The sequence below is a fragment of the Rhinoderma darwinii genome, chromosome 5 (genome assembly GCF_050947455.1).
Source record: "Rhinoderma darwinii isolate aRhiDar2 chromosome 5, aRhiDar2.hap1, whole genome shotgun sequence".
NCBI lineage: Eukaryota > Metazoa > Chordata > Amphibia > Anura > Rhinodermatidae > Rhinoderma > Rhinoderma darwinii.
This window is the reverse complement of record NC_134691.1, coordinates 138,690,090-138,704,931: the sequence shown is the minus strand read 5'-3', so window position 1 is coordinate 138,704,931 and position 14,842 is coordinate 138,690,090. Positions and strand designations below refer to the sequence as shown.

Here is a 14,842-nt window from a genome sequence, read left to right as displayed (position 1 = left end):
TCTTTAACGATACAGCACACTTTTACAGTGGATTGAATGTATATTTGTTAGGCTCTCTTCACATCTGATTCAGAGGCTCCTTTAGGGGCCTTTGTCGCAGGTCCGGTAGGGTTTACCGGAGTTTACAGGAGACAATAGCGCAGCATGCTGCGCAGCATGCTGCGCTATTGTGTCCGGTAAATTCACGGACACCCAGACGGAAAGCCGACGGAACCCAATGGGTTTCGTCGGCACCCGGCGGTGTCTGTTGTGCAACGTAAGCGTTGGTTCCGTTTTTCCCTTGTTCTGCTCCTCTGACAGGGTAGAACAACGGTACTGTACAACGCAGATATGAACATAGCCTTAGGCACTTGTGCTGGGTTTCTCGTGTTTCTTACAGGCAGAGTGGTGTAATCTGCATTTACATAAAAAACACCGTAAATTCTGTCCAAAATCTGTCAAAATTCAAAAGGATCCGTTTGGAAGCAGCTCTGTCATAGCTGTCAGAAGCCATGATGCTAATGTGAAGAAACTAATATTGATATAGGCTACTAATACAGACTGGAAGTATAATATTTTCTGTGATATAACTAAGATCTTTGGAGTGAATTTTTAAAACTTTTCTATGCCAGGTTTTTGGCGTAAAAACTTTACAAACTACTCAAAATTCAAAAAGTTTTTAGCCACGTTTCTAAAAAGTGGACAGAGCTTAGCGGAAGGGGATGGGCCACTGCGGCCCGACGTATTAACTATAATTTATGCCAGAAGCTGGTGTAAATTATAGCAAAAATCTATGCCAGCTGCGCCGGTGGCTCATAGACAGTTTAAAATACTGCAAATTTATTAAGAGGCGTGCGCCTCTCAATAAATCTGTTGAGTCTTACTCCGACTCGTTTACTATTAAGACCGGAGTATGAAATACAAGTCTTAATAAATTCCACCCATTATATCTAAAGCATAACTGAAAGCCTGTTTGAGATTTTAGATACTAGTGACTTTTTTTTTTATAACATAGAATTGGAGAAATGGGTCCCAGAGAAGGGAAAATAATGCTATTCACTTTTTTTTTTAAAGAAATGGCAGGAAAAACTGCCGCTAAAACGTGACATGAGAAACATAATCTCAACGGACAAATGGAGTTAGTAAAACTCTTTTTTGTGAGCTCTCAAAGCCCTCCTAATAAGGCCTCATGCACACGACCGTAGCCATGTGCACGGCCGTGATTTTCGGGTCGGCCGGGGGCGGAGTGTCACCTGCAAGCTGCCCGCAAATCGCGGGCTGTGCACATGGCCGCGGCCCTTATTTTGAATGAGCCTGGACCTGGAAACCATGGTCGTGTGCATGGCCCCATAGGAATGAATGGGGCGGCAATTCTCCCGTGGATTTTTGGGGGAATTGCGGCCGCAAAAGCACGTTCGTGTGCATGGGGCCTAATTCCACATAATAGTTATGAATACAAGAAATAATGATTATGACAAATGTGTGGATTTCTGCAGTGAAATAAAGCAACCAAAGAAAAATAGTTCAAGGAATTCTGGAAATATCCACTATATATTACATAAATTCATATTGAGACTTATGTACCAGTATGTTATACAGGATATTGATTCCTTCAGGATCTGTGTCAGCTAAATATAGCGATAGTTGTATAAAATGTACTTACAACGTACAGTATGTAATTTATTTTATGTATATTGTTAAAATACAAAATAAATAATTACATCTACCTATTAACTATTAACCAATTTCTAATTTACAACTATATTTTTTACATTTACCTATCAACTCATTTCTAATTTACAACTATATTTTTTACATTTACCTATCAACTCATTTCTAATTTACAACTATATTTTTTTGCATAAAGGGAAACGTCAGTAACAACCATAGTTTCCAATATGCATTCTCATCTGTTGTCATGATGTGTAATATCACTTCTCTCTTTGTAGGTTTCTGAATAATAAAATATCAGGCATAGCAACGATCCAAGAATGAAAACCAAATATCTTCTTAGCCTTGTTATTCAGCTATTGTCACTACTGTATATTCCCTCTCGGCTGCTTTCAGTAGATAATGTAACGTTCATACCAACTAATCATTTTTTCACCCTTTCTGAAAAAAGCTGGAGTTTGCACTGGGACATGCATGAGGCTGCACAAGACACAGTCTACAGCCTCTCCTTTGACTTTTTTGGTACCTTAGACTTTCTTCTATGGCTTTAAGTTTCCTAGTCACAATTTAGAGTGATCTATATAACTGTAGCTTCTGATAGATGTGATCTGGTCACAACTCCCTATGTGATGACTGAGCAAGGGAACTTGGCACATATAGTTACTAGATCTACTGATGCAGACAGTGATTTCTACAACCAAGATGGTAGGTAGAAGCTACAGTAGATTATTATCAAAAGCAAGTGGACAATAAGACAAATGGATTTAGCAACCCATCTTTTCGGTAAAAAAAACAAACAGAAAACCTTGGTTTGCATTTGTTTTATTATGGGTAATGCTATGAATAAACAGAAATACAGAAGTATTTTACAGTTTTAATCTAAATTTGCCTCAAATTTTAGGTCTAGATAAGATCACATTTTCTTTAATTTTCCGAGTAAATGATGGATATGTGACACAGCTTAACAGTTACCATCATGTATAAGACGACATTTCAAAAGCTTCAAATAATTATCAATTTTATGAGAATCCCTACGAAGGCAATGAAGGAGGTTGTAAAAAGCAAAGAGTCGGGAATTCTCATCTCCTGGTATTGCAGCTGGTGGACCTGGCCATGGAGAGTATATTTCATTTTCTAAATCACCTGGATGAATCTAGAAACAGAAGATTGACAAATTATTACTTGAGTCTAGTATTCTTAATTTCATTGATGTGAGTTACAATTTTGAAGCAATTTTTACCATTTTAATCTGTAGCTATATTTATGATTTTAGTATCTAAGATTAAGCGATCACTGAACTGTAGCCAACTAAAACATAACTTTTAATAAGTACTCGATAAAACCCAATATCAGAATACAAATATTTTACAAAAATAAGTCTGTAATATCAACTGATATATAATTACATATATGCAAACGAGTATTGCAATGTAAGCAAACTATTGTACCAGAACAGATAATGTAAATATATTGTAGGTAGGGGGACTGCTACTATCCCTTACTCTGGTACTGTATATCCTAGTTTGTCATATAAAGCACCCGCCCCAAAAAGGGATGAACCTGTCCCAGAACTTATTCTTAATGCTCCCTCACAATTCTTTAGACTAAAATCCCCAAGCGTTTCCTCGGTAGATATGGGTTCATCAGGGGGCATAATAGAACAAAAGAAAAAAATCAATTGATAAATAAGTACAATATATAAGAGTAGGAGATTTAACAAAGTAGCACAAACCTCCTAAAAAGATAGAAAAACAGGCATAGATAGCATGACCCACAGTGGAGCCACTCACTCTGACCATGCACCGATGATATGGGCACCCATTAAAAGTTATGTTTTAGATGGCTACGGTTCAGTGATAACTGTTGTATTTACGTGACTCGTTACCAATTGTTAATCAAGTGGAAGCTGAGTGATACTTTAAGTAGACTGTTAGATTTACCCTTCCCACAATCCTTTCCATTCCTTCAAGGAGACGTTTGGTTTGTTCTTCTATTTCTACGGCTTTCCAGAGAATGGTGTCTGGTGCTTCTCGTATATCTTGAACTTCAGAAACCATGTGAAGTAAGGGATCATTCCAGGATCTCAGAACTTTCAGCACTAAATTCAGCAGATCTTCATGCTTTAAAAAATACAAAATAAATATATACACGTTTAACTGTTTTAATTACTTATTAAATATTTCATCATCATCATCATCATCAAACCAAGATCCTCATCATCAATATAGACCAATAACAGCACAACTACATATTAGAGGTAGATGTAAACAAACATGGTATACGTTCTTCAATCCTTACCACTTTCAGTCCCTAACGATATAAGCATCCTCACAGCACAATGATGCCACCACCATGTTTCATTGTAGGAATGGTGTTTTGTGGGGTCAGGGGAAGTGTTGTGTATGCGCCACACATAGCGTTCGCCATAATGGCCAAAAAATGCAATTATAGTCTCATCTGACCAGAGAATCCTTTTCCATGTGCTTGGGGAGTCTTCCACATGCTGTTTGGCAAACTATGCTTTTCTTTATGTAACAGCTTTTTTCTGGCCACTCTATCATAAAGCCCCACTTTGTGGAGTGTATGGCTTATAGTGGTCCCATGGACAGATACTTCCATGTCTACTGTGGATCTTTGGAGCCTCTTCAGTGTTATCATTGGTGTGTTTGTTTAATATCTGATTAATGTCCTCCTTTCCGGTCTGTAAGTTTTGTTGGACGGCCTTCTCTTGTTAGAATGTATTGAATGGTGCTCTGTGGGATGTTCAGAGTTTGTGATATATTTTTATAACCCAACCCTGATCTATACATTTCCACAACTTTGTCTTTGACCTGTTTGGAGAGCACCTTCGTCTTCATGATGCTGCTTAATGGTTTTGCGGACTCAGGGGCCTTTTAGAACAGGTGTATTTATACTGACATCATGTGACAGATCATGTGATACTTTGATTGCACACAGCGGACGTTATTTAACTATTTTTGTATCCTATGAAGAGAATGAATACATATGCACTCACAACTTTTCAGTTTTATTTTTTGTTTTTTAAAACAAGGTATTTTTTGGATAATTCATTCTTAACTCCTTTACTTTTTGATGAAATGTCTGCATGAACCACGTGAACGGCAAACTTGGTCAGCATGTTCTGTGGTATTTTGTAGAATACTGCTAAGGCACAACCGGTATAATTTTATTGCCATGCAGCAATCAATATCCACTCAATGTAAACTATGAAAATTCCTGACAGAATTTGAAAACCATGAGGAACAGAAAGCATATTAGAAAATGGTCTAACTTTTCATTTTTACAAAGATAACATTTATTTTCTGAAAATTAAATAATTCTTTCAGGAAATAAATAATACTTTACTTAATTACACTTTATATAAAGGGATATGTCTTACTTGTATTTGCTGTGCTTGCTCCTTGTCTTCAGGGGTATTCAGTGAAGAAGTATGACAGCTCATTCTAGATTTTGCCAGAAACCTGCTGCCTGGAGTAAATCTTTCATCCTGTCAAAATAAATTAAATTTTAAAGATTATTGCAAAGCTTGGATTCTGTACCCTCAAAGAGGTTCCATGATATCAATTGTCTAGGGATCATAGTACTAAGTACTACATGTTAATCAAATTTACAATGAATTTTATTTACCAATTTGGTCTTTAAATATCTTGCGGTCTGGCACTGTATGGACATTGTGCACTTTACTTCACACATGCTCACCCATCCACTGCATGTAAGAAGAAGCTGCACACATTGGACTCTATGTATGAAATGCTATACAGTTTGCTCATAGATTAAATCAGAGATCAATGTCAGAGCTGTAGCTACGCTTTCCGTCGCCCAGGGCAAAGATTCAGTGTGATTCCCCCCATGTACATGCACACGTAGAACTTAAAGTGCACTTAACTTTTCAGGTGACTTCAAAATAAGCTTTCATATGTGTTTACATGAGCAATAACACAATTTCTGGCCATTATATCACTTGTATGTAGCATTATTTAGCAGTTTTTCCCACTTCAGGCTCTCTTTCTGAGGCCCTATTAGCACGAACGTTGAATACGTTTGTGTGACGGCCGTTAAAGCAACTGCCATCACATGGACCTATGCAATTAAATAGGGCCATTCAGACATGGTGTTTTTCACGCAGCATGTTTCCGTTGCGTGAAACTCACTGCATGTTCTATTCTTGTGCGTTTTTTGCAGATCACGCACCCATTAAAGTCAATGGGTGCATGAAAACCACGGACAGCACACGGACGCACATCTGTGTGCTGTCCGTGATTCACGCACCAGTTCCTTGAAATGCAGAGAAAAAAACGAAAAATAAAAAAATGCACATTAACACTGACATCAACAACTGATGCCACACGGAACAAACACTGATGGCACACGGAACTGTGTTGCATGAAAAACATGTCTGTTTTTTTGCAGACACAAGAAGGAAACGCTCGTGTGAATCTAGCCTAATTCTCAGTTGTCTCTGAGCTAGTGGGGGGGAGCCTACTGGTTATCATGTTTTCTACAACCTGCACAGATAGAATGAGTAGTGTAACTGAGAATCCAGCACTGGGATGACATAGAAATCTTACTAGCAGCCTGCATCTTTCTGATTCTCCTCCTGCTTCTTCCCCCAGATCAACCTTCCCCCCTCCATAGACTTACATGCAGCGTGTGTGTTGCTGACTCACTCTCTCCCCCAGCTCCCCCTCCCCTCTCCATAGACTTGCATAGTGTTACAGAGTTGGTAAGACAGAGGACCTATATGCTTCTTTTGTATTTACATACAAGAGATCAAGGACCTTATTCCCTCTTGTTGAACACTTAGCCACTTGCTAAAAATGTAGTAGAATCACAGAAACAGACACCTGATTTCAATCTCCAGTAATCACCATCAAAGAGTAGGGATACTTTGTCTGAAATCTTGACGTTACAGACAACAAAACATAACATGCTACAGCCACATTAGCTGATAGCTACACCATTTCAACCACCACTTCCGAAAATTCCCTATGCAGGTAATACAGTCTTAAGCAAATGGCAAGCAGTCCTACATTAGAGCAACAATGTTCTACCCTTATTGTTACATGGTGATTATTTATTTACAGAAAATGCTAATCCTTCTCCCTTCTTCTTCCCACTTAAAACAAAATCTCTATTGTCCCTCACTACATGAAACTGGCACACCAATATGATTCAGGCACTATATCATGCAACCAAGTCTCTGTGAATTAAAATAAACTGGATTCACGAAAATATCTCCTAAACGCTGTCAGCACACACAGTTCGACAGAAGACAAAAACTGGTCTCTTTTTCATGCTCTTAGTACCAGCTTTGTATCCCATAAATGTGTACCCGCTAGTCTTCATATATCTCGCCCTAAATGTTAAAACTTGATAAATTGTGTTACTGTGCAGGGTCTGATGGGACAGTGTATAACACAGGGATTCAAAGAACACTAATGACATAATTCCTGTGTTATGCAACACAATGCGAGGTCAGGAGCCAGTAGGTACCCAATAGTCTTCAGTAGGATTCTGATAAACCATTGTAAACCTAACAAAGACATCAAGTTTTACCATAAGTGGCCAAGTGCAGAACAGTGGGTGTTCTTTTAATAGCGCTTATAGAATGGGGCTTAATTGCTGGTGTATTAGAAATAGAATAGAGACTATTGCACCAACTTCTACTCCATAAACTATAAAACAGCCATGACCTTTTCCTGGTATATTATGTAAAAAGTTTCACGTTTATTGGCACCTGATGAATGCACAGGTTTAGCTCATTTTGACTGAATCACAATTTGGCTCCAGATTTAGAAATTAAAAAATGTTAAATATCTATTAACCTGTTATACTTACAAATTCATTGAACATATCCGATGAAAGAGAATGAATATAATGTGAAAGTTTCACCGCACGATCAAAGAGCGCTCCAGTGGAGATCTGGCAGTTTGGTCCCCCATTTGAACATATTGGTTGTGAGATAACCCCATGTCTCTCTAGTATTACACTTGACCCAGCTAATATAATCAGCACTACACCTTAAAAACAAAAACAAATTGTAATTACATAAATAAATGAACAAAACATGAGACTAAAAGAAGGGAGAAACTTTGAAGTAGAAAAGAAAAAGAATTTTCCTTACAGTGAACTTGACATACTGCTTTTATTTTTTAACATGAATCATTTCCATGAATTATCCTAAAATATTTATTTATTAAATAGTTTCCCAGAAATTTACATACATATGTTTTATGTACAAAGCTCAGTGACAGCTGCCATTATTGATAAAACGTATTTAATAAATATTTCTTAAAACGAAATGAAAAAGCATGTTTAAGCTTGAGTTTGAAAAGCTTATATGTTGAATATAGATCAAATAGAATTTTAGCCTATGATCAGGACAGCCCTATTTTGAGAGTTTTCAAAGTAAATGAAAACTGTCAAGTATGGAATTATGCATTGTAGTGCAAGCTGTTTTCATACACAGTTACTAGAAATCTATAAAATAGAAAATAACAAAACAAAAAAAAAATACCTTTAAGTGATGTGCCCATCAGATCAGTCATGACTGCGAAAGTCTGGCACTCGAACGAGGATGGTCTCTTGTCTTTAAGCTCAACATTTGCAGCATTTATACACTTAACCACCATTGATGAATTAATGCATCTTCTACACTCATAATCACAAACATCAAATGCCCTTATCTCTTCATTCATATTCACAAATGTTTTATGAAACATAACATAATACATTTATTTAACTAGGAAAAATGCACTTGGCATCAGAATAAGGACTCAGGGTTCCAATGTGACATTTGGCCTGAAAAAAAAATTGTTTTATACTTGCACCTACAATTAAGAGGGACCCTAATCTTTTTCAGAGTCACTAAGTCATTAAAACTTTTTAGGCAATGTACAGGAAGGTGAAGATAGCAAAGGACAATTACCTAGAATGGGGTCAGCAACCTTTGGCACTCCAGCTGTTGGGAAATTACAACTCCCAGCTGCACTAACAGCCAAATAAAGCCAAAGACTGTCAGAGCATGCTGGGAATTGTAGTTTTAAAATAGCTAGTGTGCCGAAGGTTATTGACCCCTGAACTACAGAGATGAGCCAAACTTTGAAAATATTCATTGTCTGCACTTTGGTAAATCAAGATAACGCAAAATGAATTATTTTTTTTCGTTCTTATTTTACATTAGTGGTTTAAGTAATAAGTAATAAAACTAGCATGACAGAAGGGGTTTTCCTGAATTTGAACTTTTATGATACGTCAATTTCTTGGTGGTCTCTACAGTACGAAAGATCTTTGGGGCAGGGAGGGGCCTACATTTTTTGTCTTGTTAAATAGAGGAATGCAATTGGAGAACCTATATGTTAAAGCTGGCTAAAGGGGTGCTTGATCTGTACAGCCACACAGGACACATGAGCCTCCCCTGCTGAAGAGAGCACCACAGATGGCCTGGCACCTGCGGATTGTGATCATCGTAGATCTTAATATTAATTGTATAGCACTAATATGTAAACATCTTATAGCAAGTTATTACATTACTTCATGTACAGCGGTTTTGTTGTTTTTTTGGTGACTGTCTGCTGGTATTTACTTAGGCATTGTGTGGCACTGCTACTTAGGCACTGTACAGTAAATTATTTTTGTAGTGTATTGTGGTGGAGGCACTATATAGCACTGTTAAGGAAAAGTTATGGAAGTATTATTTGTTCAACATATGAAACTGGTATTTGGGCAACGTACTGTATGATTCTTTAAATTAGTGACTGTATAGTATTTATTTTTTTAGTACGATGACAATACATTATATTAGTGGTATCAGAAAGAGCCGTACAGGGCTTAAATAATGTAAGGTCGAAAAATAATTACCATAAAAGGCGGGAAGAGTTTAAACGACTACATTTACTGACAGAGGAGGACTTCAGGAAAGAAGAGAGCAGGAATGAACTCTGGACAGCTGCGGCCATTGAGGGGTCAGGTGAGTTTAACAGGTAAGATGTTGATGACAGGATCCCTTTAACTGCCCAGATTTTGCTGCAAATCCTAAAACTGGTGAAACTAAATTGTTCAACTCAAATTATTGATGTATTCCCAAATTTATTCATAATAATGCTCATGTTTTGGAAGCTTCTAAGCTTATGTACTGTGTAGATTGTAAAGTAAGAAATATTATTCGGAAGTCATGAAATAGCCCTGGGCATGTTTATTCCTTATTTATTAATATTTGCAGTAAACTTCTATAGAACAATCAGGCACCTTCATTAAAAAATCTAAACAGACGTTAGGGCTGTTAGAATTTCTTATTTCTTATTTTATTTTACTGTGCATAACCTGCTTTGACTGTATAGTAAGGTTTATTGAATTGGGAAACCTTTTAAAACAATTCTCAAACATATACACATTGAAAATTAAAATCCACGCAAACTATAAATAATAATAAGAACTAAATAATCAACACAAACTATAAATAATAATAATAACATGATGCAAACAATACATATTAATGACATACAACATAATACATACAAACTATACATAATGATAATAATAATGATAATAACGAAACAATCCACACAAATAGAGATGAGCGAACCGGGACAACCGAACCCGGTTTCGGTCCGAACATCAGGAAAAGTTTGGTTCGCAGCGAATCCGAACTTCACCGGGTTCGGCCGAACCCGTTTTGACCGAACCCGGTCAAAAATATTATACAAATCGGCAGCTACTTGTCTCTGTCAATCACTGATAGAGAAAAGAGGCTGCTGATTAAAAATAAAATAAAAAGCATTTCATACGTACCCGGTCGTTGTCTTGGTGACGAGTCCCTCTTCTTCCTCCAGTCCGACCTTCTTTTCTGACGCGGCAGCCTGTGATTGGCTGCAGAGGCCTCTGCAGCCTGTGATTGGCTGCAGAGGCCTCTGCAGCCTGTGATTGGCTGCAGCAGTCACATGGGCTGTAACGTCATCCAGGAATGTCGGGCCGGATGTCGAGAGGGACGCGTCACCAAGGCAACGGCCAAGAAACCGGACTGGAGGAAGCAGAAAGTTCTCGGTAAGTATGAACGTCTTTTTTTTTTACAGGTTACTCTATATTCTGATCGGAATTCACTGTCCAGGGTGCTGAAACAGTTACTGCCGATCAGTTAACTCTTTCAGCACCCTGGACAGTGACTATTTACTGACGTCGCCTAGCAACGCTGCCGTAATGACGGGTGCACACATGTAGCCACCCGTCATTATGGGGCCTCATGCACACGACCGTAAAAACACCTGTTATTACGGGTCGTAATTACGACCCGAAATAGCGGGCCCATAGACTTCTGTTAGCCATGGGTACCTTCCCGTTTTCTCACGGGAAGGTGCCCGTGCCGTTAAAAAGATAGAACATGTTCTATTTTTTTATTTTACGGGCCGTGCTCCTGTACTTTATAATGGGAGCACGGCTCGGAAAAACGACCGGCTGCCCGTGGCCGGCCGTGCTCATCTCCTGAAATACTCTGTGCTGCCTTAAACTCTGTGCACAGGTCAGGATCCTGTTTCTTTTAAATGCTGCTGGGGAACCCGCTCATCCTGACGTGCGTGACCGCCACTACAGCCTGTGATTGGCTGCAGCGGCGACATGGATGAAACGTCATCGCTGGAGGCCGGACAGGAGGAATGTAAGTATGAACGTATTTTTTTTTATTTTTATTACATTAAAATTGTATTTTCCGTGCGCCGAGCATGTACTGTCAAGGTTGCTGAAAGAGTTAGTGCAGCCCATTAACTCTTTCAGCACCCTGGACAGTACCATGCTCGGCGCACGGAAATTACAGGTTCGGTCAGAACTAGTTCGGTCCGAATCAAACTTTTTCGTGAAATTCGGCGAACTAGCCGAACCGAACTTTTCATAAGTTCGCTCATCTCTACACACAAACTATAAATAATAAAAAAAATAATAATACATTATAACAAATAACATTCACAAAGCCTCACATTTTTAACTGGCCCTAAACTACCCTATAACTAAATTCGTTGATCGGAAAGAATTTTTTTTTTACAGGGGTTATCTCCCCTACACACACCTAGCTCCATTGTTAGCTAACTACTTCATTGAATGATTTAAGTTGAATATACAGCAATATAAAGAATTTGTGGCTATGTTAGTAAATGTGCTTATTATAAGGGTTGTACAAGATTAGAAAAAAAATTATGTGCTTCTAGTCCAGAAGCAGCACCACTCTGGACAATGTGCATAAATGCTGCCGTTTCTGATCTGAAATCAGATCCTTTATTAATATCTCATAGAATTTTTTTTAGGTTAGTTAGGTTAAATAGAAAGAACTTCTCCGCTCTTAAGAACATATTAGATATGTATGAAAGTCAAAGCATAGCAATGGTAACTTTATCCCCCTACTTATTTCTATAATTTTAATAAAGATGGAGAACATCTTTGTAGGTTCTTAAACATAACCTTATTACCTATAAATTCTTTATTTTTTTTCTTCTTTGTGCTTCATTCAAACAGCAAAAAAAAAAAAATGCATTAATGTCACCCCTTGTTAATCATCTCTGACACAATTGCATCACAAAATGTAATTAAATGGGGAAATAAATCATTTCCAAATGATGTGGTATATGTGGTTATGATGCTTGAAACATTACCATTTACTGTGAAATGGGCTTGAGTCAAAGAGCCAATCACTCCTCAATTAGTAGAACTTACAATGTGTTCTTGGGTCAGGTTTTCAAAATGTTGATGGGCCTAATAGTTCGTGTCAAATAGTAAACCATCTGTGAGAATATATTCCATTAGGAGAGATTGATCCATCATTTCCTCAAACCTGTTTAATCATCAAGTACATTTAATGAATGTTTTACCTAGTAATAACATACTGACTAAGAGGAAAGGAGTTCAATTAGATACTATATGCAGATTGTTATTCTGATACATTTAAACAAGAGGAAGCCACATCAGGTTAATGTATAAACCCCCTCTACTTATATCTCTGCTGTAAATATAAATAATTCTAAGGTTTAATACAACTGAATTTTCTTTTTTAGGTTTATTCACTATACAAATTTTCAAACTGTTTATGGTGGAAGGGTTGTAGGCTTCATACCTTTGTAATGCTCCGTTTTAGCATATAAGCCCAAGAGAATACCTGGATGCTTGCCCCTAGCTTACATAGATCAACTTAGATGATGTCTAGAAGATGATGAAACAGAGTAGCACAGTGTAGCAGGTTGTCTCAGGGACGGAGAAGCAGAGTAGTACAGCATAGGAGGAACAGACTTCTGAGACACCATTTGGACTTGTTGGAGAAGTAGTTGAACATAGTGCAGGAGTAGTTTAGCAGAAGGTAGATATAATAAATGACAAACCATTATTGAGTTGACACAGGCTTACCTTTGGGGGTGGAGTCCAAGTAATCCCCATTCTTCAGACTGGACCCTTACAATGAGATATGGACATTGCCAGTAAGATTCCCAGGTCGTGGACCCCAGGATACTCCCCAATAAACAATCAAGCTGCAGACAGCGGGTGTGAACCATTTTGTGGGCAAACAGTACCGTCATGGTAACGGGCGGGCAATGTCAGATCCAGTAATTAGAACCAGGGGGCAAGGTCAGGGTTGGACAGGAGGTCGGTACAGCAGGATCAAGCAGATTCAAGATGAAAGCCAGGTCAAACATAGGAATATCACAGAGAACAACAAGAGAAAATAACAGGAAACTCACCACCAGGAATAATAACCAAGCACTTTTGTCCCCTTTAAAGGTCCAGTAGTAGTGTCATCAGACGTCGCGGTGGGTCCCAATCCTGCAGCTGGAGACACGAAGCACAAGCTAATTTTAGTCCAAGGTTGATAACTTTCCATGAAGGTCATTCAAATTTGGGATTGTAAAAAGCAAGTGAGGTTAATTTTTTTTTTCATTTTCGTTTTTCCATCGTCGCATTCCGAGCTTTTTTATTTTTCCATTGACAGAGCTGTTTGAGGAATTGTTTATTCCTGGGATGAGTTGGAGTATTTAATGGTACCATTTAATCTACTATATAATGTACTGGCAAACAAATACAAATTCTGTGTGGGCTGTTTTTTTTTATTTTGTTTTTACGATATTCAACGTGCAGTAACAACATTATGTTAGCTTTATTCTGCAGGTCAATACGATTGCATCAATACTAAATTTTTATAGTTTTTTTTATGATATCCTACTTTTACGAAGAGAAAACAATTTGTTAAAAAAAAAAAAATTGTCGCCATGTTCATGTTGATGGAGCTTGAGTGCTTAATTTGTGTGGGCTGAGCTGTAGTTTTTATTGGTAAAATTTCGGGGTACAATTTCTTTATCACTATTTATTAATTATTTTTTTTTTTTAAAATAAGGTGACCAAGAACAGCAATGTTTGCATTTTGAATTTTTATTTTCCAATGGTATTCACCAGACAAGTTCAATAGCATAATATTTTCATAGATTGGACTTTAACGAACACGGCGAAACCGAAGTTATTTCTGATCCTGGCTATTGCAAGCAGATGTCAGCTGTTTGAAACAGCCAGCACCCATCGCATCGGGTATGATGCGGGCTCAGTTCTTGAGCCTTTGCCATCTTTAGGTAGTGCACATCTGACTTAACTGTACAGCGGATATTGCTGGGGGGTTAATCCATATATTCTTCTTGAATGAGAAATTTAGCTTACATAGTCCTTGAAAAGAATTGTAAAGAATTATTATGGTTATTATTACAGACCTTATCAATAGGTATTCAGATATGATGATGAATGAAATGCTGTGAACAACAGTACTTCTGTCATTGACTTTTACTGCACTCATGTACTACAGATTAGCTGTTATTATACTCCGATAATAAAATCTTTTCTTAAATATAATTGGTATTTCGTTCAAGGGTAAAATTTTACTGGCTACATACAAACTATTGTTTGTTGAATGAATCTCTAAGGCCTCAAGGCCACATGCGTATTACGTATGGATTTGCTGTGTGGATTTTCCTGCAGCAAATTCACAGCATATTACAGTACCAGCAAAGTGAATGATATTTCAAGTAATCTCATCTAGACAATGCATCAATTTTCCAACACATAAACTGACCTGCGATGCTGATTTTAAAATCAACAGCACGTCAATTTATCTTGCGTTCCCGTCTCATAATTGTGTCTGACAAAAAAAACACACACC

At 37.7% G+C, this 14,842-nt stretch overlaps 1 protein-coding gene across 1 annotated transcript; it reads right to left on the bottom strand.

Moving 5' to 3' along the window:
• Window positions 1-2,529: 2,529 nt before the first annotated feature.
• Window positions 2,530-8,242, bottom strand: PRL (prolactin). Its single transcript, XM_075828402.1, has 5 exons — window positions 8,189-8,242; window positions 7,510-7,691; window positions 5,051-5,158; window positions 3,591-3,770; window positions 2,530-2,803 (listed from the first exon to the last, which is right to left on the bottom strand). Exons 1-5 carry the CDS (start codon window positions 8,217-8,219, stop codon window positions 2,612-2,614), a joined length of 693 nt encoding a protein of 230 aa, XP_075684517.1. The 5' UTR covers window positions 8,220-8,242; the 3' UTR covers window positions 2,530-2,611.
• Window positions 8,243-14,842: the final 6,600 nt, after the last annotated feature.